General features: G+C 41.7%; 1 protein-coding gene across 1 annotated transcript; it reads right to left on the bottom strand.

The window, feature by feature from the left end:
- Positions 1-65: 65 nt before the first annotated feature.
- Positions 66-20,091, bottom strand: PHC1 (polyhomeotic homolog 1). Its single transcript, XM_039874270.1, is given in 17 exon segments — positions 66-1,042; positions 1,888-2,119; positions 2,535-2,685; positions 2,896-3,004; positions 3,698-3,812; positions 4,367-4,578; positions 4,841-4,988; positions 5,519-5,988; positions 5,991-6,081; positions 6,083-6,375; positions 7,765-8,260; positions 13,533-13,688; positions 14,263-14,412; positions 14,929-15,009; positions 15,804-15,914; positions 16,969-17,126; positions 19,946-20,091. Coding segments are annotated over 16 exon segments (3,084 nt in total). The 5' UTR covers positions 17,083-17,126; positions 19,946-20,091; the 3' UTR covers positions 66-887.
- Between the last annotated feature and the right edge of the window lie 5,360 nt (positions 20,092-25,451).

The raw sequence follows: 25,451 nt of genomic DNA, 5'->3' as shown, positions 1-25,451 counted from the left end.
AAAAAATACATGTTGGCCTAATCATTTGTGTGAAAGACACTGGATTGGAGTAACAGACAACTGAGACCAATTTTTATCCTTTTACTGAGGAGGAAAAAAATATTTAATATTTTTGTTGTATAAGGAATAGCACCTAAGGCAGGTATTTATACTCCTGACCTCAGCCCCACGCACTCGTTTCATAAAGCTATAGGACAGAGCAGAGTTGGAATTGAAAAGAAAGGGTAGAAAGACAACAGATAGATTGGAAGGGAGCAGGGGGATGCAGAAAAAATTAACAACAGTCACACGTGCCAAACACTTTTAGTCCCTGCAGCAACTCAGAATGATGCCAACCAAGACCCTATGCTGGCTGGTGAGCCTGCCACAGATGCAGGAGAAAATGTTCACTAGTATGGGAGTGAGTGACAACAAAACGGCCATAGCTACAGTCAGACAATCCAGAGGAAGTCCCAGTTTTTGCTACTTGTGTCACACAAGCTAGAACCCTACCTCTCCCATTGGGGAGGCACACCTACATTCCACCCATTTCCTTGCCTTACCACACTGTATATTCCTCTTGGAGAACTGAGACCTTGGCTAGACACTCCAGGGCAAGGTTGAATAGTCCTCATTCTCTAGACTTCTTTTATAAAGACTGGATTGGAGTAGGTGAGAACTGTAAAGATTTTTGAAAATAAAGTAGAACCCAGAGGAAATGTCAAAAGCTCTGCCATGTAGCACCAGCAACCGTTTCTCACACTTTCCTTCCCTGTCTCAGTGATCCCCTCCACAGAAGCTTTACATACTGGAACAGTCCTTTATTCCCTGTAAAATCTGTGGGACCAGGCTGTAACCTGGACAGTGGGGAACTCCTGCCTTAGGCTGCTTTGTGCAAGAAAGCCACCTTAGGTCTCCTTGAGGACATTTATCTTGGCGCAGATCTTGAGGGCAGGGCCCAGCTTGATGTTCATGGCACTCATAAGATGTTCCTCTTTAAGTAATAAAAGGGCCTGTCCATCAATCTCCTGGGAACGAAACTCCTCTGCGATCTCTTGGCAGCCTAAAAGGAAATGGTAGGAATATGTATGAGAAAGGACATGGTAGCACCAGAGGATAAAAGTCGAAAATTAAAGATGAAAAAACAGACCTAGCAATGGTTAATCCCAAAGTATGTGTCCCAAATTCAGTAATACAAAGGTCTGGGATGGCAAGCTTAAAAAGCAAAAGGAAATCAGAGCAACTGGCTAATTAAAAAGAAAAAAGTGCCAAGATAAAGAACAAAGTTGTTCAACTACAGAAATAACTTCATTCAAATAGCTTGGGGGGTGAGGGGGCGAGCAAAGATGATTTCTCTGACACTGGCAAAAAGAATTAAACTTTTGTGACACGTTTAAGGGCACAGAATTCAGACAAACGGCAAAAAGGGTAGAGTGATTTTCTTTTCTGGAGAAAACCATACCTTTGTCAAGAATAGTTTATAAACAATCCTACTTTGAAGAGAAGCAGGCAACAATGGCGCCTTATTTCCTAATCCCCTTCTTTGAAAAAGTATTTTATCCATGCTGGAACTGTTGCTGATTGAGGGTCTCACAATCACATAAAAAATATACTTTGTATCCAAAAATTATTAGCAATAAATAATAGCTGAATCGTAATAAAAGTGTTTGATATGAAAACCAAACACTGAAATTGCTGACACAGCAGAGGACAGTCAACCCAGAAGGAAACTAGGAAACCAGGCTGGAGGCAAGTAACTTGAATAAATATCAAAAGTAGAGCCTTCGTCATACCACATGGGCCCCTTAGAAGTCAGTAATGTTCCCTGTTACCTAGGCCCAGGTGGGATGACCTAGGGAAAACTAAGCATGCAGGTGGCCTAGATTCTACTGGATGGGCCCACAGTACCTTGTAGAGAAGCAATAAACTCATACACCTCCTCTACACTCCAACGGCTGGGATTACTGGACAGGAACACAGGGTTGATGCCATGTAACTCTGGGGTAGGCGGGGCTGTATTGGGGTTCCCCAGGTCTCGTTCTCCATGGCCAGCTCTCACTGACAAAGGCCCAGGAGATGTTGGAGAGAGTGCTTCATCATAACTGGAATTATCTGAACCCCGGCTAGAGTCCTCTTGACCCTATAAAGAAAATCGAAAAACAGTAAGGTCATGAATAACAGTGTTTCCTTTCCTCTCCCCAACAATCCTGAGTTTGGGTTAATACTGGGCATAGAGGAAAAACCGATCTTACACAAGTGAAATAATTTGTACTTCATTTGCAAATGCCCAAAGTCACCTGTCTACTTTCAAGCGCCTTTCAATTATACACTATCACTTTCTCGAGTCTTCCCTTCTGCCGACATTGTCCTAGATTTTTCTCTAATAAATATAGTATAAAAATTAATGGATACATGAACCAGTAATCAGATGAGAGGGGACCAAACAGGTCAGGATCTCTTGGAATTCTCAGTAATGCAATCGACGTGAAACCAGTTCTGGTCTCATACTCTTTAGGCCCATTTTAAAGGTCGCTGGCGCTGCGACGGCCGCTCACCCGGTGGCGCTTGCCCTGAATCTTGGCTCGGGCGATGTCAGAGGAGCTGCGCCGGGGTCCGCGCCGGCGGGCACGAGCATAGTTGACTTCTTGAAACTCTTTCATTTTTTTCCTCTTCAGCCGGAACTGGTGGCTACAGCTCACATTATACCTACAGGTCAGGCACATAAGGATGTCAAAAGTGCTACAGAAGACTACCTGGCTACCCTGCGCTAAAGGTAAATTGGCATTTTAAGAGCTGATTTGGGGAAGACAATGAAAGCAAAGGAGACATTAAATATCAGCTGTGAGATGATCCTAGGGAAGGGATGGAATATTAGATGGAGGAAGCAGACTGAAAGCAAGGAGGTGTCCACAGTACCTCTTAGCACAAGTCATGGAGCAGAATCTCTTGGAGCCGCGAAACTGCTCTGCAGGGGCGTACTTCCCACAGTACTCGCACTTCAGGAGATTCGCCTTCTTATCTAGCTCTGAAAAACAAGGTATCACTTGAAAGCTGCCATCAGTTTTTGCTGCCACTCAAGTCATCATTAGGATCAGAGCTCGACTCTAATTACTCTCAGGGTTTGTCCCTAGAGACCTCCACCACCTAACTGAAAATCCCTAAAACATAAATTTCAAATTCTAAAACCATAAAGGCATGTCCCTCAAGGATATCACAGTTTTCCTACCCTTAGGCTAGACTATTTCCATTCTGATGACTAATTTTATCCTAATTCATACTCCCAGATTTCAGACAAAACTGCATTTCTGAACAGGAGAGAGGAACTGATTACTAATGCCTAAAAAGATATTCCTCTCCCACACAGTTTCCAAAAGCAGGGGATAAAGTATAAATAATAAGAGTTTTTATAATATAGACTATAAAATCTAGAACAAGGAGACCTGGAGATTAAGAAATATCTAATTTTAGATAATCTTTCAAAAAATATATCCTTATAGTAAATAATTTAACAGGTTACTTTAGCTTGAAAAAATTCCCCCTAATCCTATGGAATTCCTTTTGTGTAATTCTAAATATTCTGATACATGTTATGGTTTCTGTGTCTTGACAGACATCATATAATTCCTACTTTAAACAGATAATTACTATTTTACACTGAATCCTCAAACACATCTCCATGACCCTCCTTCCCCAGACTGGTCTCTAAATAAATACTTACCAACAGATGGGCTGTCCCCTCCCAAGGGGCCACCTGACTGATTCTCATTCAGACCTGTCGGGAGGCCAGTCTGCAGTGGCTTCTCAGACTCTTTCAGTAACTGAGAACAACCCACCTGTCCCAGAAAAAGGTTTACAGTTAAGTCAGCCTAATTCCATTCTGCTTCTCTATAGCTTTCCCCAGCATTTCTCACCATCATGTCTTTGCCTGGAACTCCTGAGTTAAAGGTCAAGTCTGGTTCGGAGAGGCTCATTCTCAATGTGGCAGTCAAGTCTCTAACTGGCTTTTTTCAGATAAGCCATTGGAGAACAGTTTCCTAACCTGGCTCCCTAGTTTGTCCTTTTCCTTCCTAAGTTGAGGGAAGTCACTAGAAGTCAAGATAGCTGTGTTCTAGTTCTGCAAGTCAGTACCTAGAAAAGTCCATTAATGTCTCCAACACAATTTTCTTCATTATAAAAAACCCAGTTTGTGTAACTATTACAGCTTTAAAAGTCATATTCTTCCTTTTCTTTTTTCAACATTTTCCTTTTCCCTTCTTTACAATTCACAAAATAAACAGCAAAACTGAACCATTCTCTAATAAATAGTTCTGAGCCTTTTGATTTTAATGGAGACAACAGTCAGATCAAGATCCCCTTTAAAAGTCCGACTTCATGGCCCTGCCCTCACCGGGAAAGGTTCTGCTCCTTCCTGGATAACAAAGCCTTCAATGATGTGGGTGAGAATCTGGGGCTTCACAATGGCCTGTGGGGGTTTTGAGTCACCCATCTGTCTGGACACCATTGCTAGAGTAGGAGGTGCTGCCGATGGGGCAGGAGCCAGGGATACGAGTTCACCGCTTGGGGTATTAGCATTCACAATGGTCATTGGTTCACCTTTCTCTGGAAAATAAACACAAATTCAGGAACAGACATGGGATAGCATAACTGACCCGTCTGTTAGCCAAGCCAGCCTGATTTTCCACAATACATATTCATCTTTCCACATATTCATCATTCACCCTGGATTCCATTTCTGAATCTACTCATTTGTCCACCAAGTTCAGACTCATATTCTACTGAACCCAGATTTATCTTTTAGCTCGCTCACTCAGAACATTAATCTCTGTGCGCTCCAACAGCACTGCAGAGGTAAGTCTCTCACCTCCAAGACTGCTCTTCTCCTCCATGGCCTTTGGGCTCTCTGCTACTGGAGATGCCTTGGCAGGAAGCATTGAACCCATTGTAGAGACATCGTCTCTCTCCTCCTCAGACTCTGCCTTGCGTTTGACACCCAATGTCTGGGGTTTGCCCTATAAAGTGAAGAATGAGAAAGAAATCAAGATTTATGAATGAAGATAAGGAAGCACAAATATCCGTATTACTTTCAGAGAAAAATTTTCTTAGTTCCAGATTCCCCAATCTGTACTTTCCAGGGTACATTAAAATTCCCAGTCATGTCCAAGAAGTGTAACTTCCACATCAGGACAAAAGAAAATGTAACATTAATTCATCCTAGACCTTGAGACCCTGGGATCATTATGGCTCAACCAAGAACTATTGTTTTTCTAAAGACTGTTTACATGGTTTATGTTATCTTGATCCAATTCAGTAGAGATCCAAAACCCAGAATGACTTCAGTACCACGTTTAGAAGTATGAAGTTCAGATTTTATATACATTTACGTCTCTCTCACAAAAGGAACAAATAAATACCAATACCTTAACTTTCCATTAATCTCTCTCTACTCTTCATTCCCCTACTAAGTTAAATTCTATTTCTACTCTGCCCCAGGTTCACTCTCAAGAGTGACAGTGCCCTCAAAACATCAGACATCACTCACCGGCAGGTGCACAGACTGCATGTAGAAGGCAGCAGGGACCTGGGCTACAACAGGTGAGGAGGTGGTAGCCCCACCCTTTACCACATGTGCTGTCCCCTGCACAGGAGCAAGGGTCATCCCAGAGGCCAATGTGGGAGGGCACTCCTGCAGTGTACCAGGAGCCTGGGATGAAGGTGGCGAGGAGGAGGCCAAATGGGACTGGCCAGGCTGCATTGTACCTGGCATCCCCCGGGGAGTAGGTACAGCAGCTGCCAGCTGTGCCAACCCCAAAGCCTGTGCCTGGGCTGTACCCGGCTGTCGGGTGCCCACAACTTGCACAGGGATATGGGGTGGTGGTTGCTGGGTAGCTGACATCTTAGCAGCCCCCAACTGAGGAGGTTTGATCGGTGCTCCAGGTGGTTTGGATTGGATGGGAATGGGTGGCTTGGGAGTTGGGTCGGGTGGGAGGGACAAAGGTGAAGACTGAAGCATGGTTGAACAACCAGGGTTTGGGCTGCTTGCTGGGACTGGGAAGGTGGGACCTGCTGGAGTGGTGGGACCTGTGGTGGTGAGGGGGCAGAGAGAGGCTGTGGCTTGCTGCTGCTGCTGCTGCTGCTGCTGCTGCTGCTGCTGCTGCTGCTGCTGCTGTTGCTGCTGCTGCTGCTGCTGCTGCTGTTGCTGCTGCTGCTGCTGCTGCTGTTGCTGCTGCTGGGCCAACTGGAGGTGTGTGGCTGTGTGGAGTAGCTGAGATTGACGGTGCTGGAACTGTTGCTGATGGTGGATGGCAATCTGCTGCTGGATCACCACCTGTTTCTGCTGCAGGTGGATCTGTTGCTGTTGCTGAATCAGGGAATGGGGCTGGATCTGTGTGTAGGTGGCTATAGGAAGCAGCCCAGAATGGAACAAAGAAGAGCAGAAAATCATCATCATTATAAATTAAAAGTAAAATCATCTTTCCAAGGTGTACCTAGTTTTGGAATCACACAGTGAATGAAAATCTAACCTGGAAGGACCTGAGATCACCTCATTCATACTCTCCTCTGAGTCCAATATTACCAGATCTTACCAACTATCTCTAAAAGATCTCAAAGAAAGAATGCGCTTACTCAATCACTTAACGATCTCCTGTAATTTCTTATATTTATCTAACTTTTACTTTCTTTGCTATACTTAAATCCTGTTACTTTATACTCAGGAAAGTAAGCTGGCCCATCCTCTGTATGACTGGACTGAGTTCCTCAAGGCTGAGTCCATGTTTTATTCATTTTCACATCCCTAGAACCCAGCCCGGCACATCGGATACACTTAATAGTCACTGACAGAATAAATATCCACAGAGGTAAAAATTCCAACATCTTCCCATAAATGTCACCATTTTTAAGACTCATCAGTTTAGGTCCCCACCTATGAGAAGTCTTAGGAATCAGCAGCTGCAGGCTCTGACTTTACCTAGTTTCCTCTACCAAAAACCGGAGTTGATGATCTCCCCGCTCCTATTCCACCGGACTGTCCAGAGAACATTATGTATATGAAAGCATTTTGGAAACAGAAATGCTTTGTACATAAATACTAAGTTATTAGCAATACAACTGATAAGTAACTAACTTTTTGTGAGTAAATTATCCAAATTTAGCAACAACTAAAGTGCTAGAAACAAGAAAGGCAAAAATAAACATTTTCAAGTAAGGTACACACATCTAACTATATCTAACAATAGCCTGAAAGCAAGTATAAACGATTTTGGGTTATTATATTATTCATTTTTATCCTTATTGATATAGATGATGACAAGCTGACTATATCAAACCATGGTTCTATTCATTAGTCCTTAGCACTCTAAGGCACTTATACTGTCTGTGCTTTATACTGGGCCAACTAACCACCATTAGACACAAAATGAAGAGAGAATTCATCCCTTATGCTAGATTGTAAGCTCCATGAGGACAGGGAATCTGTTTTTCAAAGGTGTATCTCTAGCACCTCCTAGAACACTGTATGCAATTTGAGAAGAACTGGGTAAATGAATGGGTAGAGTGAGTAAACTAAAGAACTCAGGGCCTAAGAAAGAGAGGACAAGGCAACTTATAGACTGAGTTTACAAGATCTATTACCTGTTCTCCCATCTTCCTGGCCTAATATGATCAAGGCTGATGTGACTCTCCACTACTCCAGGACAAAAAGAAGCAGGAAAAAAGGCAAAGAAATGTACTCTAAAGATTTCAAACAATTTCTAAGAGAATAATGACATTATGAAAATGACCACTCACCTGAGCTAATAAGGGTCTGGCTAGGAGCAGGTGTAGCTGTCCGTGTCAGGTTCATGCCCACGTTCTGCTGACCAGTCCCATCTGCTTCTGCCTTCTTGGCTGCTGCACTTTCTGCTTCAGTCTGGCTTCCCTGACTCACAGTCACTGTTTGGGCTGCAGGCAAGGGCTGCACCACTCCTGTGCCCTTCCTGGGACAGCTCCCACCACCACCCATTCCTGAGGAAGGCAACTGACCCATGCCCCCAGGTGCCTGGCCACTTCCACCTGGACCCATAGACCCTGGGATGCTATTCCCACTGCCTCCACCAGCTTGACTAAGGTTGAGGGACTGGCCTGAGGCCGCAGAGGAAGCCTGAGCCACAGCTAGGGCCTGGCTAGAGGCTTGGGAGAGGCCAGAGACAGGGGAGGCTCCGGGAGGAATGGCCTTCTGAGTAGAGCCTTGCATTTGAGGTCCTTGGGCAGAAGCCTGTTGGTTTCTCACAGCCAAGTTCTGCACCTGAAAGGTAAGAAGAAAAAAGTAGACTGAAAAAGGTCAACAAGAGGCACTAAGGTCAAAGATTTCCATGGCCGATTCAGAAGCAGTGAAGACAGCTGCATATTCCACAGCCTACCTCAACTCATCTCCCCACCTTTACAATTATATACACTAAAGGCCTCCAGTCACCTAGGGAAGACCTCCTGAATTAAATTTTACTTTTCAGTCTCCTTCATTCGCTAACAAATCTATCATTAAATTTGGTTATTTATTCCCTCAAAAAGTCTCAGATTTTCCCTTTTCTCTCCATTTATTCATTCAACATTTACCAAATACCTACTCTGCCTCAGGTATTACACTGTATACTGGGAATGCAGGGATGAAAGACAGTCCCTGCTCTTGATGAGTACTTTCTACTCAGAAAGAAAGACAAGAAAATCACCAATAACCATATTATACTATGCAGAGATATGCACAAAGTGCCATGGGAACACAGAGGAGGAAGATTAACTCAGACCAGAGAGATTAGGAAAGACTTCTTAAAACAGGTAATGTCTGAACTGAAGCCCAGTAGGTAATAGTGAAGGTGAGAGTTTGAAGACACAGGTAATGACATTTGCAAGACTATCGAGCCAAGAAAAAGCATAGCATTTTTGGAAATTATCAATATTTCATTATGTTTGGAGTGAGTTAGAGGGAGTGGCAAGAAATGAAACTAGGAAGGGTAGGCTAAGGCTAGGGAGGCAGAAAGGTGTCAGATCAAGAAGGGCCTGGTATGTTATAAGGAGAATGTGAACTTTAGTTTGGAAACAGAAAGTGTATCTGTCTTCTTCACTGTTATATTCCCAGTACCTAGCACAGTGCCTGACACATAGTAAGTACTCCAAAATACGAACAGAGAGAAGGAATAATGAATGAGTGCTTAATTGATTATAGGAAGGCACTGAAGAATATTAATCAGAATATGATCAAATCTATAGTTGAAACCATTCTTTTAGACACTGCTGATAGAAATGTCAATCAGTACAGCTTGGTATCAAATCCTAAGCTGAACATTTACATACCCTCTAACCCAGGAATTCCACAAGAAAAACCCTTGCTACGTATAACTGGAGGCATGTATAAGAGTGTTCACAGCAGTACTATTCATAGTAATAAAAGCCTGGAACAACCCAAATGGCCATTATCAGAAGAGAATATGCTACAGTATATTCACACAATGGAATATTACACAGAAATCAAAATTAATAAAGTATAGTGACATGCAATAATATGCATGGATCTTGACAATAAGCTATTAAAAAAGCATTCCCAAACATTACATATAGCGCAAGTATCTTACAAATGTAAATACAAATAAAATGTACATTTATATATATTATGTAATAATATATATAAATAATGGTATGGTATCTGGGATTTGCTTCTAAATAATCCACAAATGGAAGGAAGGGGCCTGGATAGATTGACCACTTGTTGATAAATGTTGAAGCTAGATGGTAAGTACATAGGGATTCATATTTTTTCCATGTTTTATATGTTTGAAATTTTCCATAATAAAAAGTACTTTATTATATGAAGTACAATTAAACTATATAAAAAGGAAGGAAGGATGAACCTAGGAATCAGAATGTCCTTACCATAGGTGGAACTGGGATTGATTATATTATTAAAACTTACTGAGTAAATAAATAAAAGTGGGCCACGAATGGACCATTGATGAGAGGATGTCATGAGCCAAGGATACGATTTATCAAATTCTGTATACAAGAGGTACAATTAAAAATAATGTTAGTAACATTAAGAAAACTTATTCTAATAGTAATGTGGAAGAAGATGAGAAACAGATAAAGCTGAAGTCAAGAGACCGGTGAGAAAACCAGCACAGTAATTCAGGTGAAAAATAAAAAGAAACTGAATCGGGCAACATCAGTAAAGAAGAAGAGTTGAGAGCTTTTGAGAAAGATTTACAAGAATCATTAGGATTAGGTGCTAGGGCACTTACTATTATCTGGCAATTATATAGTTTTTTCCTACTCAGCTTTCTTTCTGTAATGGCTACTTACAAGTATTCTACTCTCCCTATATCTCAGAACCACTTCCTCTTTCCTCTCTCTTCTTTCCTCTCTCATTCACCCCTGCAGAGACAATAAAACCATTACATGAGCATGATACTTCATCGGTTCCCCCACCAAATCTATACATTCATCTACATAAGCACCCATCACTTACTTCTCCCTCCTCTCCCTTCTACCCCTCCTCATTCTCAAGAAGCTTATGTTACCAATTCTCTCCTGTCTTTTCAGCCTCTCCTGTACTGGCTCCCTCTTTTCACCATCCCTGAACCTCGCTGCCCCTCTCCCAGTTTCATATTCCTTTCCTGTCACTGCTAAACTCTTAATAATTGTTTACATTCTTTGCATCTATTCCCATTATCCTCAGTTATTCCTCACCCCGATGACTCCACTGAAATGGTTCTCCATCCATACCCATAACTCCATCTTTCTCGCCCTCTTTACTACATTTGACGGAGGACCCTTGCCACTTCTTGTTCCATTCTGTTCTCTGGTTTTCATGACACCACGCAATCCAGATTTTCTTGTCTGTCACTCTTGCCTGTTCAACTTTGACAGTCCATTACCCTCCACTTGACCTTGAACTGCCCTATTTTCTAAGGGCTCCCTAACCCTCAGGGCTTCATCTTAAAGGCTTTTCTCTTCTCAATCCATACCATCTCCCTATGAAATTTCAAACACTTCCCAGACTTCAATTATCAATATGCCTACTGCTCTTGAATGTTTATCTCAACACAGCTCTCCTCTGAGCTTCCACCACATAAATAACACCACTGATCCCGTATCTCCTCCTGGATGGCTAGAAAGGACTGCATATCCAAAAGTGAACTTCACCCTAAATCCACTTCTCCAACATTCTTTATCTCATAATTATCACTACCAGCCACCTCGCTATTGTGTCAGGTCTTATCTCTGGCTTCTTCCTCAACTCCCCATCCACTGAATCTGTTCTCCTTTTTCACTGACCTATGTTTTTCTCAATATTCATTTCTGTCCATCTCCATTGCTACCACCTAATCCAAACACCATCTTTCCCATAAACTGTTATGATGGTGTTGTTCCCCCTACATTCATACTCCATTTATTAATTTCCATTTATTCTCCATAGAGGAGCCGACAATCTTTAAAATTAACAAACAACAACAAAAACCTCAAATCACTCCATGCCATGCTTAAAACCCTTCCATATCTTCCCACTGCCCTTCACATAAAGCCCAAAATCCTAAAAATGGTGCCCAAGGTCCCACAAGATGAGGTTTCACATACCTCTCGAGCACCATCTCCATCCCTCTTTGCCAAACTCCAGGAACACAGGTCTTCTTTCAGTTCCTCAAATATATAAAGCTCCCTCCCTCCTCAGAGATTTTGGACATAAGCTTCCCCTGCCTTCAGCACTCTCCTTCTATGTCTTCACCTGACTAGATTCTACAGGCCCGAATTTAACTGTCACTTCCTCAGAGAGCCCTCCTTGACTTCTACCCCCATCCCAAGGCTAAATTAAGTCCTTTTCTGATTTCAGAGCATGCTGTATTTCCTAATGAAACAATTATTAAACCACTCAGGTGATTATTTATATAATATCTGGTACTTCAATGATTTGTGATCTCTATCAGTCTAGTCACTGTGACTTCCTTGGGCATTCAAGGCTAAGGAATACATATAATCTGATATAGAATAATGCTAGCTAATACTCATAAACACTCATCATCTCCAGGCACTGTTCAAGCACTTATACATATAAACTCATTTAGTCCTCACAACATACCCTGAGGTATGTATTTTATAATAAATGTTTTATATATTAAAAAAAAACCATGGCAAAAAGATGTTAGATCATTTGCCTAGGTCGCACAGTCAGTTGTAGAGTTGGAATCTGACCCAAACATCAGATTCACACTTTCAACCACTACTCTGTCCCTCCACATGTTGACATTCAACAAATAGATGGATAAATGAAAGAAATGGATATGGAAACAGTCTCAGCGTCATCCTCTGATCCTAATGTTAGCATAGTCTAAAACAAAGGTCTTACCTTGTTACTAGCTGACCCCAAGAGTTTCTTTAGTAGGTTCCTTAATTTCTCTTTTCTCTCTGGTTACATGTTCCTAGTTGACTCTTTCTAAAGTACTTGCCTTTTCCTATTAATCTGCTGATCAACAGCCAGCAACGACCCCTGCTGCCTATGAAGTTAGTTGGCTTTCAGATTTTTCCCAACAATGACCTTTTCTACCATCAGGCCTGCTGTCTCCACTTTATGCACTCACCCCCAACTCAGAGTCACACATATACAAATGATGCCTTTACACATACTTTTCTCTCTCCAGTTTTCTTCTTACTCCAAATCAAATCATACCCCATCCTCCAAGAATTTGTTCAAGTATCCCAAAAGTCACTGAAGATTACTGCAGCCAACTCTTCTCGTGTCAAATTAGTGCCATTTACTTTCGCACTTCTTTGTTCTCTAAGCTCTTTTTTTAAAAAGACCTGACTCATATTTCTTTTCAATCTCCCAAAGTTTCGAGTATATATCTGAGCACATCAATAGAAAGAAAGCTCAATATTTTCTTGCTAACTGATAAACTAAAAGAATAAAGTAAGTATTATGAGATCCCAGTTTACATCCCAGTCATAAGATCAAAAATTCAGGCTTAAAATATATATATAACTCTAACGCTTTATGTATATATTGGGGATAAGGCATGGGGAGCAATGGTGAAGAAGATTTCCCTTGGAACACAGCGAGCAGAAACGGACTGCTAAAAAGTTGAGAGCTACAGGAACTCATAAAGAGAAGGAATCAAACATCCTTTCAGCAACTTAGCCAGGTCAGCTTCACATCCATATAACAGGACAATTCCCTCAACCATCCCTCATCTTCCAGAGAAAGTACTGCAAGGAGAGAGAATTAAGACTTCCTGAATAAACTGAGCCATGGAGGGCAAAAGAATAGTAAGGAAATCTGCCCTGTGTTAAGAATAAGGCTTTCCAGATCCACAGGGCTGTTTTCAGTCAAATTTATTTCCCTTACTAACTCAAATAACTCAAAAGTTGTGTGGAATTCAAGTCCTATAGAAATTAAGGATCAAAAAAAAAAAAGAAAAGAAAAAGAAAATAAGAATTCTGAAAAGTGGCAACGGGATATAAGGGTGGGCCTTAGTCTGTGGTCGTTCCCTTCATCCTCCCCAGTGCCCATCCACAGGTCAATGGTTGCCACTGACCTGATCTGCATCTGTATGAACTCCTGGAGACTGAGCAGATGGCACCTCCTGCTGGACTGCAGCCACTGCCCCGTTAGGCATCAGGATGAGTTGGGAGGCTAGAGGCACATTCCGGCCCAGGGTCCGGTTTACCTGCAATAGGTTTCCCAGCTGTGGCTGGCAAGGAGAGGAGGAAGAAGAGCAGAGGAAAGAGAGCCAGAGGAAAAGAAGACAGAAGAAACGGAAGGGAAGGACCACAAGACAAAATAAACAGAAGATATGAAATAGTAAGCCCTGCCCCTTTCCACACCAACCCAGGAGACCCTTTGTTTTCCATATGTGATGAATCATCCAGAAGAAAACCTAGAATGTGTATAAACTAGAGATGGATAACAAAGAGTCACACATCAAAGAAGTTGAGACAATGAGAATCTTAGAACAAGTATTTATGTTAAGTAAGTAGATAGGCTAAGAGCTAACACTTAGAATTAGGTTTAAAGATTAGACTATCTGATGTTAATTTAGTCAAATGTTAAGGTGAACACTTTTAATTTACGATCTCAATGTAATCTGCAGGCTACCTGTGAATACTGAGTGTTACTTCTAGAGGTAAGTAAGGTATAGGAAGGAGATGGGCTTGTCTTAAAACAGCTGGGTAACTATGGTTAAATAAAATAGCTCTCACTCAAGTCCTAGCCAGGGACAGAACAGTTACGCCCGTGGGACAATGGCAGTTGTGTCTGTGGCTTACCCGTAGATACATCTGGGCCTGGGACTGGTTGAGGGGTGGGGAGGTGGTGTTCCCCAGTAGCACAGATTGGGTCAAAGTGGTAGCACTGGGAGAGCTCACACTCTGGGATCGGCTGATGAGCTGGGCGGCCGACGTGGTGGCCAGATTGATCTGCGTGGCATAGAAAGGAATGAAGACTAAGGATTTAAGATAGGTGAAAGGAAATGAAAGTGACTGACAAATTCAGAGTGACATGGTCAAGAACAGAATATCTCACTTTCACAGAGTCAGGGGTGGAAATGATTAATACTTTCCTTTCTGTAACTGTCATCCTGGCTACTGTGGAGTATTACCAAAGTAGAGAAACCAGTCCCTAACCACTAGTGTAACAGTTGAGAAGGCAAATAGAACAGATTTTACTTCTCATTGAAGGGTCTAGAGATTAGTCCCTTTCCTTTATTATCACCTCTTCTTCCCCAGGATTTTCTTCCTCCTTTCTTAGACTTCCTTGTTAAGACTCCTACATAGATCCAAGTTGGTTACTTTTCTTTTACTAACATTCACTACATAAGAGCAATAAATACCATTGATGGCTCAGTAAACACTCTGAGATCGGCCACGCAAAGTTTAGCCCAGAAACAAAGATGCCGAGAGAGAAGCCTCTCAGTGGGGAGAAGCAGTACTCACTGAGGCCTGGGTGGTGGCGGTCTGCTGCTGTGCAGTGCTGGTGTTTGGGGAGCTGGCCTGCCGACTGGCAGCAATTGTGGCCTGAGAGAGAGAAAAGGAAATAAGAAAGAGCGGAGACAACGAAGAAAAAGGCTCTGAATCTGCCAGCAATAAATCAGAGGCACGAAAAGTAATGAAGATTTCAGGTAAGAACCAACAGACTCTTATGAAGCAAAGAAAAGTATATCCACTATGCCAACAATCTCACCTTACCACATATGCTAACTATGCAGTGACTCCCACAGAACCCCCTTGGGCAGGCAGGCAACCTGTCCTCCTCTTCTCACTTTCTTTTAGATGCAAGAACCTTTGGTCAGGTCACATCATGAGTAACTGATAAAACTAACCCAGAGCTGTCCAATACAAATATAATATGAGCCACATATATAATTTTCTAATACGCACATTTTTTAAAAGGGAAAAGAAACAGGGGAACATTCCAATAATGTATTTTAAGCCTCGTTTCAATGTGTAACCAACATTAACAAACTACTGAGATATTTTACTTTTTTTTCTTGCCAAGTCTTTGAAATCCAAATCTTACTGCACATCTCAATTGGGACAGGCCGCATTTCAAATACTCAATGGCACCACGTGGCCAGTGGCTACCGAATTCCACAGTGTGGGTCTAGACATAGCCAGTCTACCTCCCAAAGGAAGTTCTCCCACAGTTCTTACTGCAACCCCAGAAGCTAAGATCCATTAATCTTCCTACAGGAGGACAGGAGGCAGAGGAGAATGTTTCTAGCCAGACTTAGTGGAGGATGCAGTATGCCCCTACCCACCTGTAGCGCCTATCCCCTCCCTCTTAGGCCAGCTGGCTGCTGACCTCTCACCTGCTGGACGGCAGCCAGGCTATGCAGCTGGGCATTGCTGAGCTGCTGCTGGAGCATGAACTGGTGGAAATACTGAGCCGCGTTGGGCTGACGCTGCAGTGCCTGCAGAGCCTAGGAGAAGAAAGAAAAGATCAACTCACTTAGAATGAATCACTCCTAACTCCTATTCTATGCAAATCACTGTGATCTTGTGACAGGACACAGGGCAAGGAGACAAAGGAAGATGGGAGTTTGGCTAAACCATCAACTTCTGATTTGTCCACTTTGTTTATATGAGAACCAGTAAGTTCATATAGTTCTCTAAAAGTGGAGAAGCAGTTAATTCTGCTATGCTCTATATATAAAGAAAAGTAAAGCAGTGTAACGCACATGAACACTTATTTCCCAAAATGAAATCTAAAAATACATGACACGGCAAAGAAAAGAACTGAGGATAGATGGGTCAAAAATAAATGGAATGTTGATAAATGTGAAGAGAAGAAAATAAAAGGCCATATTCTAGAGATACGACAGAGGTGATAAAGCCCTAAGGGGTTGAAAATGATGAAAAACTTGAATAAGTGGCTTATGAAAGATTCTAACATGTAAAATTTTCAAATAACTGCCATTTTCAAACATCTACGATATAATGCTAATAGATGCTTCTTAAACAATATTGGTAATTTAGTTTTAAGTGTTAACTTTAGGATATTACTATATTCTTATTCTTTAATAATTAAAACTATTTATGATATGCATAGTTATTCTAGCAACCAAAATACTTTAAGTAAAGGACTCCATTCCCAAGCAAATTTTTAAAATCATGAAATTTACCATTTGTCTAAAAATAAAACTCTAAAGAGTTTTATACTTCTCTTACTCAAGGTAATTTTTAAAAGACCAAAGATTAAAAACCCGAGAATCCATGAAGAGAAATGGTTAGTTAGAATCTAGCTACATGAACTGAACAGTACAAAAAAACCTTAAAGACTGAATCTCAGTCTCTTTTTGCTTGCTCAAACTGTTGTAAACTCCTAAGATCCTCAGAGCTAGAAGGGACCTTAGTCATCACCTAATCCAACTCCCCCAGTTTTCTGGAAAGGAACTAAAGGAGATTATCTTCTGGCATCCATGCCTTCCCCAAGCCAATACTCACAGATCACAGCCCCTCAGAGCTGAACCTCACCTGCACTGCTTGCCGTTCATACAGTGACATCTGAGCTATCTGGGGCCGAGAGCTGCCCCCAGAGCTGGAACTCCCATTGGTGGAGTTAGAGTTCTGCTCGCTCTCAGTCTCCATGATAGTGGTCCAGGGTTCCCAAGGCTGGTGCTCTAACTCAAGACCTAGATGGAAGTAGCAAATGATTAAAATTTACACCTGATCTCAAACTATTATTTCATATTATTATTCATGTAATCTAAGAATCTTCCTCTTCATCCATAATCCACGATTTCTCAGGTTTTATAACTACCAAATCTGCAGTACACTCTTCCCCACACCATCTTTTGAAGCTATGCAGTGTCTCAAAAGAAACAACCTTTACACATTCCCTCATAGCTGTTATTAAATATAAAATGGCCAGGATGTAAGATAGCATCTCACAATACTAAGGCCAGTTTACATTCCCATAACGCTTTTGAACAGTTTAAAATCTTCCTGTTTAAAACTTATTGTTATCTCATTTTTATCTGCATCTGCAACACCCTTATCAGTATCATCTTAACATCAGTCACCATTTACTGAGAAGCCACTAGGTGCCTCCTCTCACTGAGTTAGGCTCTTCACCTTCATTATCTCTCACAGTGCTTTAAGGTAAATATTATTATCCCCACTTAACAATTACGGAAGTGAGGTTTTCTGAGATTAAAGGAGCTGTCCTACTAAGTATCAAGTCTACACTAGCACATGCTTCTTCAAATCAGAAAAAAATCTATGATTAAGGCAGTGTCACTCAGTTTGAGTATGCACTGTCCTCAGTTTATGGAGGACGGCCCTAAGATACACACAGGTTAAACACATCATGAGCAGTCATAAAACTAGGAGATAGAAGAGCTAGTCTACAGCCCACATATAGCCCAAAGAGCTATCTGGTTCAAGCTCAGGCTAACAACACCACCTTGGGCATGTCACTTTCTCTTCTTATACTTCAGTTTCCTCATCTGCAAAGAAGGCTTCACAACTGAATGTAATATATCACTTTAACAAATGACTCCCAGGTATTAAACATATTAAATATACAGCAATGAAAATATTTGAGAAAAACAGATTCAATTTTTTAGTCCACTAAAGTGGTCACAATTGACCCTCTGGGTCTAGACTAAAATTTGCAAAATGACATTTGAAAACACTGGTAAGAACCAAGCAAAGAAATAGGAGAAGAGAAGCAAGAAGACATGTACCTTTAAAGCAGCACTAAATGACAATAGTTTTTTTTTTTTGTTCATTCTTTTTTTTCTTTCTTTCTTTTGTTAAACCTAAACACTATATTCTGTGCTTTTGAGGCACAGAAATAGGTCTGCAAACCACTACGTGGTTTAGGAATGCAAATATCAAACCAGAATTTCTGTTAAAGGCTGTCAACAGTTTTATTACAGTGGATTTATCTTAATGACTGCATCCAAAACAAGCAAAGTGAGTAAAATCAAACCGGCTAGCATTAGAAATAGAGTTGGGGACATTTCTTGTTATTACATTCCCAGTATCATCTGATTGCATCATTATCCCCCAAGAACTACCCATCTCTTCAGTTTCATTTAGGAACAGCAAATGTCAGTGCAAACATGGATGTAACCCAAGTACATTGGAGAAATCATATCAGTTTCAACTCTAGTCTACCTTCTCCCCACATCTTTTGCCAAAATATCAAAGCACTAAACAGATACAGACCCATGAATCCTCATTATCAGCATGTGAAGAAAAAAAGTGGGTAAGGATTAGAGGCAGCACTCATAGTTGTATAGATCACTGGACTTAGTTCACTGGACTCAGAGACATGAGACCCCTTTACTAGCTAGAGGGGGCATTAATTCCTACATTAATAGGTAGAAATGCTAATTAAATGAACCCCTCATCTCCCCCAAAATGGAAGCCTTCTTAATATTTTTTTCAGATTGTGAAATGGATACAGAGATAGAAAGGGACAAGGTTAAAGTCTTTAATAAAATCCAGGGAAACTGTCATCAAAACCAAGATTTCTGGATCCCAGGAACATAAATCTATTTGTTCATGATCAAAGTTGGAACTGTAAAATTAAGTACAGAAAATGAAGACAACAAAAAGTTTGGGAGGCACAGTGAATTCAAGTTTTCAGAATTAAACGGGAAGAAAGAGTGAGAAGCGGATCCATAGAAATCTCCACAATAGCTAAACCATTGTCGTCTTGAAAGGTAGTATTTGGGTGTGTATGGATTTGGGTGAGTAGGAGCACAGACCCCCTGGAAGGCAGGTAGGAAAGGATATGAAGTGGAACTATTACTGGGCCTACAGAGCCAAGAGTTGGAAGAAATCAATTTCCCTAGGCATAAAACTGTGTCTTGTAGAAAGGATGGGGCATGGGAAGAAGGCGGGAGAAGGGGGTGGTTCGGGGAAGTCTGTGCCAAAGAAATGGAAGTAATCTGGAGTATAGGAATAGTAGACGCCCACGGGTCCTTGTTGTATATAGAACCTTAATGAAAATGAGGTTCCAAAGAGAAATCAAATACACCGGGGTAAGGGGCAGAAAGAGTAGTACCAGAAGTGAACTGACCCAAGTTAGCAGGGAAATGTGCTTACTGATAGTGGGGAGACAGGCAAAAGAGACAGACAGAAGTCAAGGAATTGGAGGCTGAGGAACCCAGCGGACCATATAAAGCAAGGAGATAACTAGACTGCATGCTTAGATGGGAGAGCCAAAGTCTGAGAAGAAAAAAATGAATGAGAAAATGAGCAGTCAGAAGCAACTAGGGTGACGGACAGACAGCATTAAGCACAGCGACATGAATAGCAAGAAGTCTTGGACAGGCAGAGCCGAAGGACCGCAGAGCTAAGCGCTAGAGGTAGGCAGGGAAAGAAACTGGGGGAGGTACCTGGGGCGTTGCACAGACCGAGGTGGCTGGAGAAACCTCCCCGCGCAGCCAAGCCCCCAGAGGTCCTGCCCCTCCCCAGCCCGCGGTCGCCGGGTTACCTTCGCGCCTGGCTCAGCACCCAAGTGCTCCCGGGGGGCGTCCACCTCATGTGCCGGGGTCCCCCGGTCGCCGGGCTGGGCGGGGGGCTCTCTCGGCCTCCGCGGCGGGTTCCCCTCGCCTCCTCCCCTTCCTGGAGGGGCGGGGGCGCCGAGGGCGGGGTGGGAGGTGCCCGGCGCGGCCGCGGCTCCCCGCCCCTCCCGCCGCTCCGGGTGCGGGCCCGGCCGCGGCTTTGCCAGGCCTCCGGGGCTCGCTCCGGGCCTGTCACTTCCTGCCGGGCCGAGAGGGTGGGGGCTGCAGGCTGGGGGCTGCGGGCCGGGCTGGAGGAGGGGGCTGGCGGGGAGGTGCTTCCGGGGCAGCCGGACCCCTCCCCCGGCCCACCCCCTCCCCTCGGCGCCCTCCTCCCCCTCCTCCGCGCGTCCCTCGTTTCCTGCCGGCGCCCGTTGCCATGACGACGCCGCTCCCGGGCCTCTGCGCTCTAGGCCCCGGGGTTGTTTTTTTTTTCCCAGTCTCTCTCTCCCTTTCTCCTCTTTTTTTTCCCCTTCTTTCTCTCCGAGTTCTGCTCGCCGGTTGGAGGGACGAAACTGAGAAAGTGCTGGCCTCTAGTGGGGAACTCACCTCTCACAGAGGAGAGGGAGATGGGAGAAGGGAGGGAAGTGACGTGAAAAGGAGAAAAAAGAAGGTATTTTCTGGAGCTTCTGGGAATAAGGCATAGAAAGAAAGGATCAAAGGGACCAACAGGAGGAGAGGGAGAAAGAGCAAAGCAACGACCCCAGAGACACGATAGACTGGGAAAAGAAAGAAAGCCGAGGAAAGAACAGGAAAGGAAAAAAAAGACTGAGGAAAAAGAATTTTGATTGTTTAATCTCTCACCTCAACTCCAAGAAGGCGGGAAAGAATGCTGCAACAGAAACAGTGAACCCATTAGGAGTTGACATTCCTCTAAAAGCAATCTAATATAACTTGCTTTGAGTAACACTTTTAAGTCTGTAATTTCAGGGATTTTGTGTGCTTGTGTGTTCTTAGGTTTAAATGCGCATGTAAAAGAATTAGAACGACGAAAACAAGGGGGAAGGCAAGGGTATCGAAAGAACAATGGGGCGGTATTTGGGAGTATTAAACGTTTGATAAGGCAATAGCCTTTGTCATCAGTTTTTAATTATCTTAGACTTTGGACATTTAGCAAATATTTATAGAGCACCTACTATGTGTCTCTCACTGTTTTTGGAAGCTTGGATTACATCAGTGCACAGAACAAAGATAACTGCCCTCATTAACCCTTACAGAAGGGACCAGGGGACACCTTGTGGATTAATAACTAGAGTTGATGCTTTTTCTGTTGTTATCGTAGTCTGGTAACTATATTTACCTCGTGACTTTTCCTAACCTCTGTTCTATCCAGGTATTTCTTTGTCAACCCACTCTTTAGTCTCTCCTTTAAAAGCCAATGCATGGGTTGTTTTGACAGAAAAAAATAGGAGTGTTCTCTTTGTTTATAAATTAGATCCGTTTAGGTTTGCATTGAGAGAGGAGTGTTTGGACTCCAGGCTCTTAATTAGCGGTAGCCAGATTTATAGAAGAGAAAAATCTCTTCCAGGCTTCTAGGAACCAGTCAGACAAGTATGCCAGTGAAGAAACCAGAGGGCAGCCAAAGGACTGGAAAAGGAAAGATGTAAGGTGTGGGGCGGTGAAAGGGTATGTTGCCAGGATGGGTGACTGGCTTTGGCTAAGAATGAATTGAAAAGGTTCTGGCAGAGAACTAGTGGTAAAAACTAAAGCATTAGTCATTTAATTCAAACCTAGATTTGTGGCATGTCTAAGTTTAAAGCTTTCTTGCAGAGGCTTAGAATAGATATATTGAGCCTAAGCTGAATATCCTAGCACTAATAAAAAATAGTTGTACGTATGGATAACTTTCAGATTATGTGGCATTCACGTCAAGAGACATTACTCATGTGCTTCCATGAGTTCCATGGGAGAATTATCACTGCTAAATGTCTAAAGAAGGCTTGTTATATATTCCAAGGATAAAGAACCCAGATGCCAGACTGTGTTTTTCCAATAGCCTATGGAATTTGCATACCTAATGGGTATCTGGCCATTTCAGCCCCATTAGAAGTGGAGCAGGATCACTACCAATGCACATAGTTACATCTCACCTCTAAAGAATTTTTGTATTTTCTAGACCACCGGCTCCTACATCTACTTAAAGTTATACGTTTAGACGATGTTAAGGGATAAGATATGATGTATAATTTGTTGAATGTCTGATATAAATCTAGCCTAAGAATGCTCTTATCACAGAGCATGCCTTATTGATTATGGGTCAGTAGTTTAACCCTTTTTTTATAGAGGCTTATACCCTACATTTCTCAGTAATTCTTTTCAAGTTCGTTTCTTTCCCAAGACAGACCAGTCTTCCAGGGACTAGGCAACTTTCCAAAGAAAATTTCAGGATAAAAATATATATCAACAGTAAAGTGAAGTATTAGAAAACCTCCATTCATAAAAAAATCATTGCCGTAGACTGAAATCAGCTTGGGAAGAACTTATCTAAACAGAGCAAAACAATTTGTGATTCCTAGAAAATCCACAACTGACTTTTCTTTTTTTGCTAAACTTTCTCATTTTCATTTAATGATTGTGCTGGAATTAGTCTTTTCTTTTACAAACCAAATAGTTCTTGTGAATGGAGGCTAAATAATTACTCTGCATAACACTGAAAGACTTTAGCTTAAAGAGGTGAGAAGGAAATGCATTCTATCTGGTAAGGAGAAATTGAAGCCCTCCCCCTGCAAACTTACCTAAATAAGGAAACGTCAGGATTTGAAAGGAAATTAACTGTTTGGAAGCAATTAAAGCAAATAAAATAGAAAGTAAGCTAATATAATTCTGATTCAACTGAACACTGAATAAGAAGTCTTCAAACTTCTAAGTCCCGCATTGTGCAATGATGAATTGTTGAATCGTGAAGGAAGAGATGGTCTTTCCCACTAGAGGTGTTAGTATCATTGGAATGTGTGTATTTACAAGTAGCCAAGCAAGTAAGCATGTGTGATCACATTTTTATGCAAATGTGGATAGGATTTAGTCGGGGGGCGGGGGGGCGGGAAACAAAACCTTTTCTCTAACTACCACCAATTTTGGATGTGAACCACCACATATATCCCACCCCCGTCTCACCACAATTCTATATGCCACTTAAGGTCTAGTTGGGAAAAAAAAGATGATTTCTCCTAAAATGAAAAGGATTTTTAGATTTTTAAAGCAAAACAGAACTTTATCCATCTCCTCAATTTTAAGTGGAGAAAATCCAACACTAAAAAATAAATGTAGAAGAGGGGCATTTTATAATCCCTGGCAAGTGGAAGATATGCTTATTTGTTAAATTAATTTCCTAGATGCTCGCCCTTCTCTCAAATAAAAAAAGAAAAAAAACATAGAATTTAAAGAAATAAAGATACTTCTCATTCCTCACCATTCATGCCCATGATAGAGTTCAGGACACACTAACCCAAAATATAGCACCTTGGCACATTGACTATTTTAAGCTGAAGAAGTTTGAAAAAATAACAGCAACAGGATTGTGCTGGAATTAGTCTTTTCTTTTACAAACCCGCTTTCTTCTTTCCTAAAACAGGTCATAAAACCCTCAGGTGAGAGGTTCCCAAGGAGAAAAGAAGCATCCTTATCCCAGAAGACGAAAGGACACCACGAAGAAGCCTAACAAACAGGCCTTGCCATGTTTCCCCCAGTTAAGTACACTTAGGTCACACTGCTTAACCTGTAATATTCCTCCACAATTGTCCACTCGTCATCAAACCCAGCATAAAAATACACCAGTCTAATTCTTTGGATCTTCATTTCATAATGAAGACTCCTATGTCACATAAAACTTAAATTAAATGTGTTGAAATAAATTTCTAGGCCCAAGATTGAGACACTCCTGCCTGGGGTGCCCCATCAGCAAACTGAAACTCAAGAAAATTTTCATTTTATGCCCGTTTACTATAAACGCAGCATATGCAGTCAGCCAGTCCTCAAATGCCAAGCCAACTCTGGGCTGTGTATTGACTTCATTGTTCTTTATTCTTTATTCTATAAAGAATCCCGTCTTCCGCCCCATTTTGCAGCTCTCCAAATAGACACTGTCCACTTCATGAAGTGTTAAAGGTTGTAACCATCACCTAAACTGTCTTCTTTAGTCATTTTTAAAAACAATTGGTATGTTTTCCTCCTGTAAATCTATGTCAGTTTAGTTTTCAGACTTAGCCAGGAACCCTAAGAAGGTTAAGGAATGATTTTTCCTCTCCTACACCCACTATATTCCCTCTTTAGAACAGAAATTTAAAATTGGCACATTGATTGGTTCAGCTCGATATGCCATGCATCATTACCTTCAAAAAAGGAAGAGATATACCCCCACAACCTTGAGTAGCATAAGGTTGGCAATAACATAGGCGTCACCTGTTTAGACAGTTACCATGTGATTAAGGGCAAATCATGCACCTTCTTTCAGCTTTGGTCTTCTTTCTGTAAGTGGGAATAAAATCTAGTAGTTGTTGGAAATAAATGAGATGTTTATCAAGTATTTCATACAGTATCTGACACATAATACAAGCTATTATTAGTTTCCTTTAGTAACCCAATATATTTTTTTGTCATCAAATTTATCTAAACCACTCTTTATTTCTTATTCAGCCTATAACTCAACTTTTTAAACTCACAATTTAATTAGTTCATAAGTTACTGAATTTATTGTCAATGAGAAAAAACTTTTCTTCAATTAATGAATTAAACTAACAAAAGACAAATTCACAGGAGAAAAGACACACAAATTTTATTAATATTTACTTGTATGGGAGTTCAGAAAAGAATTAAAGAAAAGAATTAAAATTCAAAGAAGCCATTAGACTCAGGAGCTTATAAACCCTTCTTAACAAATGAAAGACAGGTTGAACTTCCAGGAACATAAATTGCAAAATTGCTGGGGAATAGTGCTTTCTTTTTTTTCTGAGTGGGGATTGGAGAGCTGGAGGGGACCTCCCTCACAGGGAAATTTATTAGGCAGAAAACTCTTCCTGCATCTGTTCATTCTCAATTGCCTTTAGCTCAAAATAAGACTCATGCCAAAGTGGTATATTTGGGGGTGGTATATTCTGCTCCTCTTTATTACTATCATTTTATATGAAAAGAGTATTTTGTTTCCTGTGTACAAAATTTACCTCTTTTGGGCTTCAAGTGTGTCTCCTGGTCTACTTTTCCAGGATTTGGTTACAAATCCATGCTGAGACAAGTCCTAGATATATGCCCTCTGGAGTTATGTGCGCTAGGCCAAGAGACCTAAGCCCCTAGAAGGAGGTCTAAAGGGGGAAAAAGAATCAAAATATACTTAGAGCCTCTGTTCATGGCTTCATATATATTATTGTGTTCAACTTTCTCAATAGCCTTTTCTGCTAGCTATTATTAATCCTTAAATTAAGGAAATTAAAGGTCAGGAAGTTTAAG

The sequence above is a fragment of the Pteropus medius genome, unplaced genomic scaffold (genome assembly GCF_902729225.1).
Source record: "Pteropus medius unplaced genomic scaffold, Ma_sr-lr_union100, whole genome shotgun sequence".
NCBI classification, from domain to species: Eukaryota; Metazoa; Chordata; class Mammalia; order Chiroptera; family Pteropodidae; genus Pteropus; species Pteropus medius.
The sequence above is the reverse complement of the archived record's forward strand: the minus strand, read 5'-3'. Positions and strand labels throughout refer to the sequence as shown.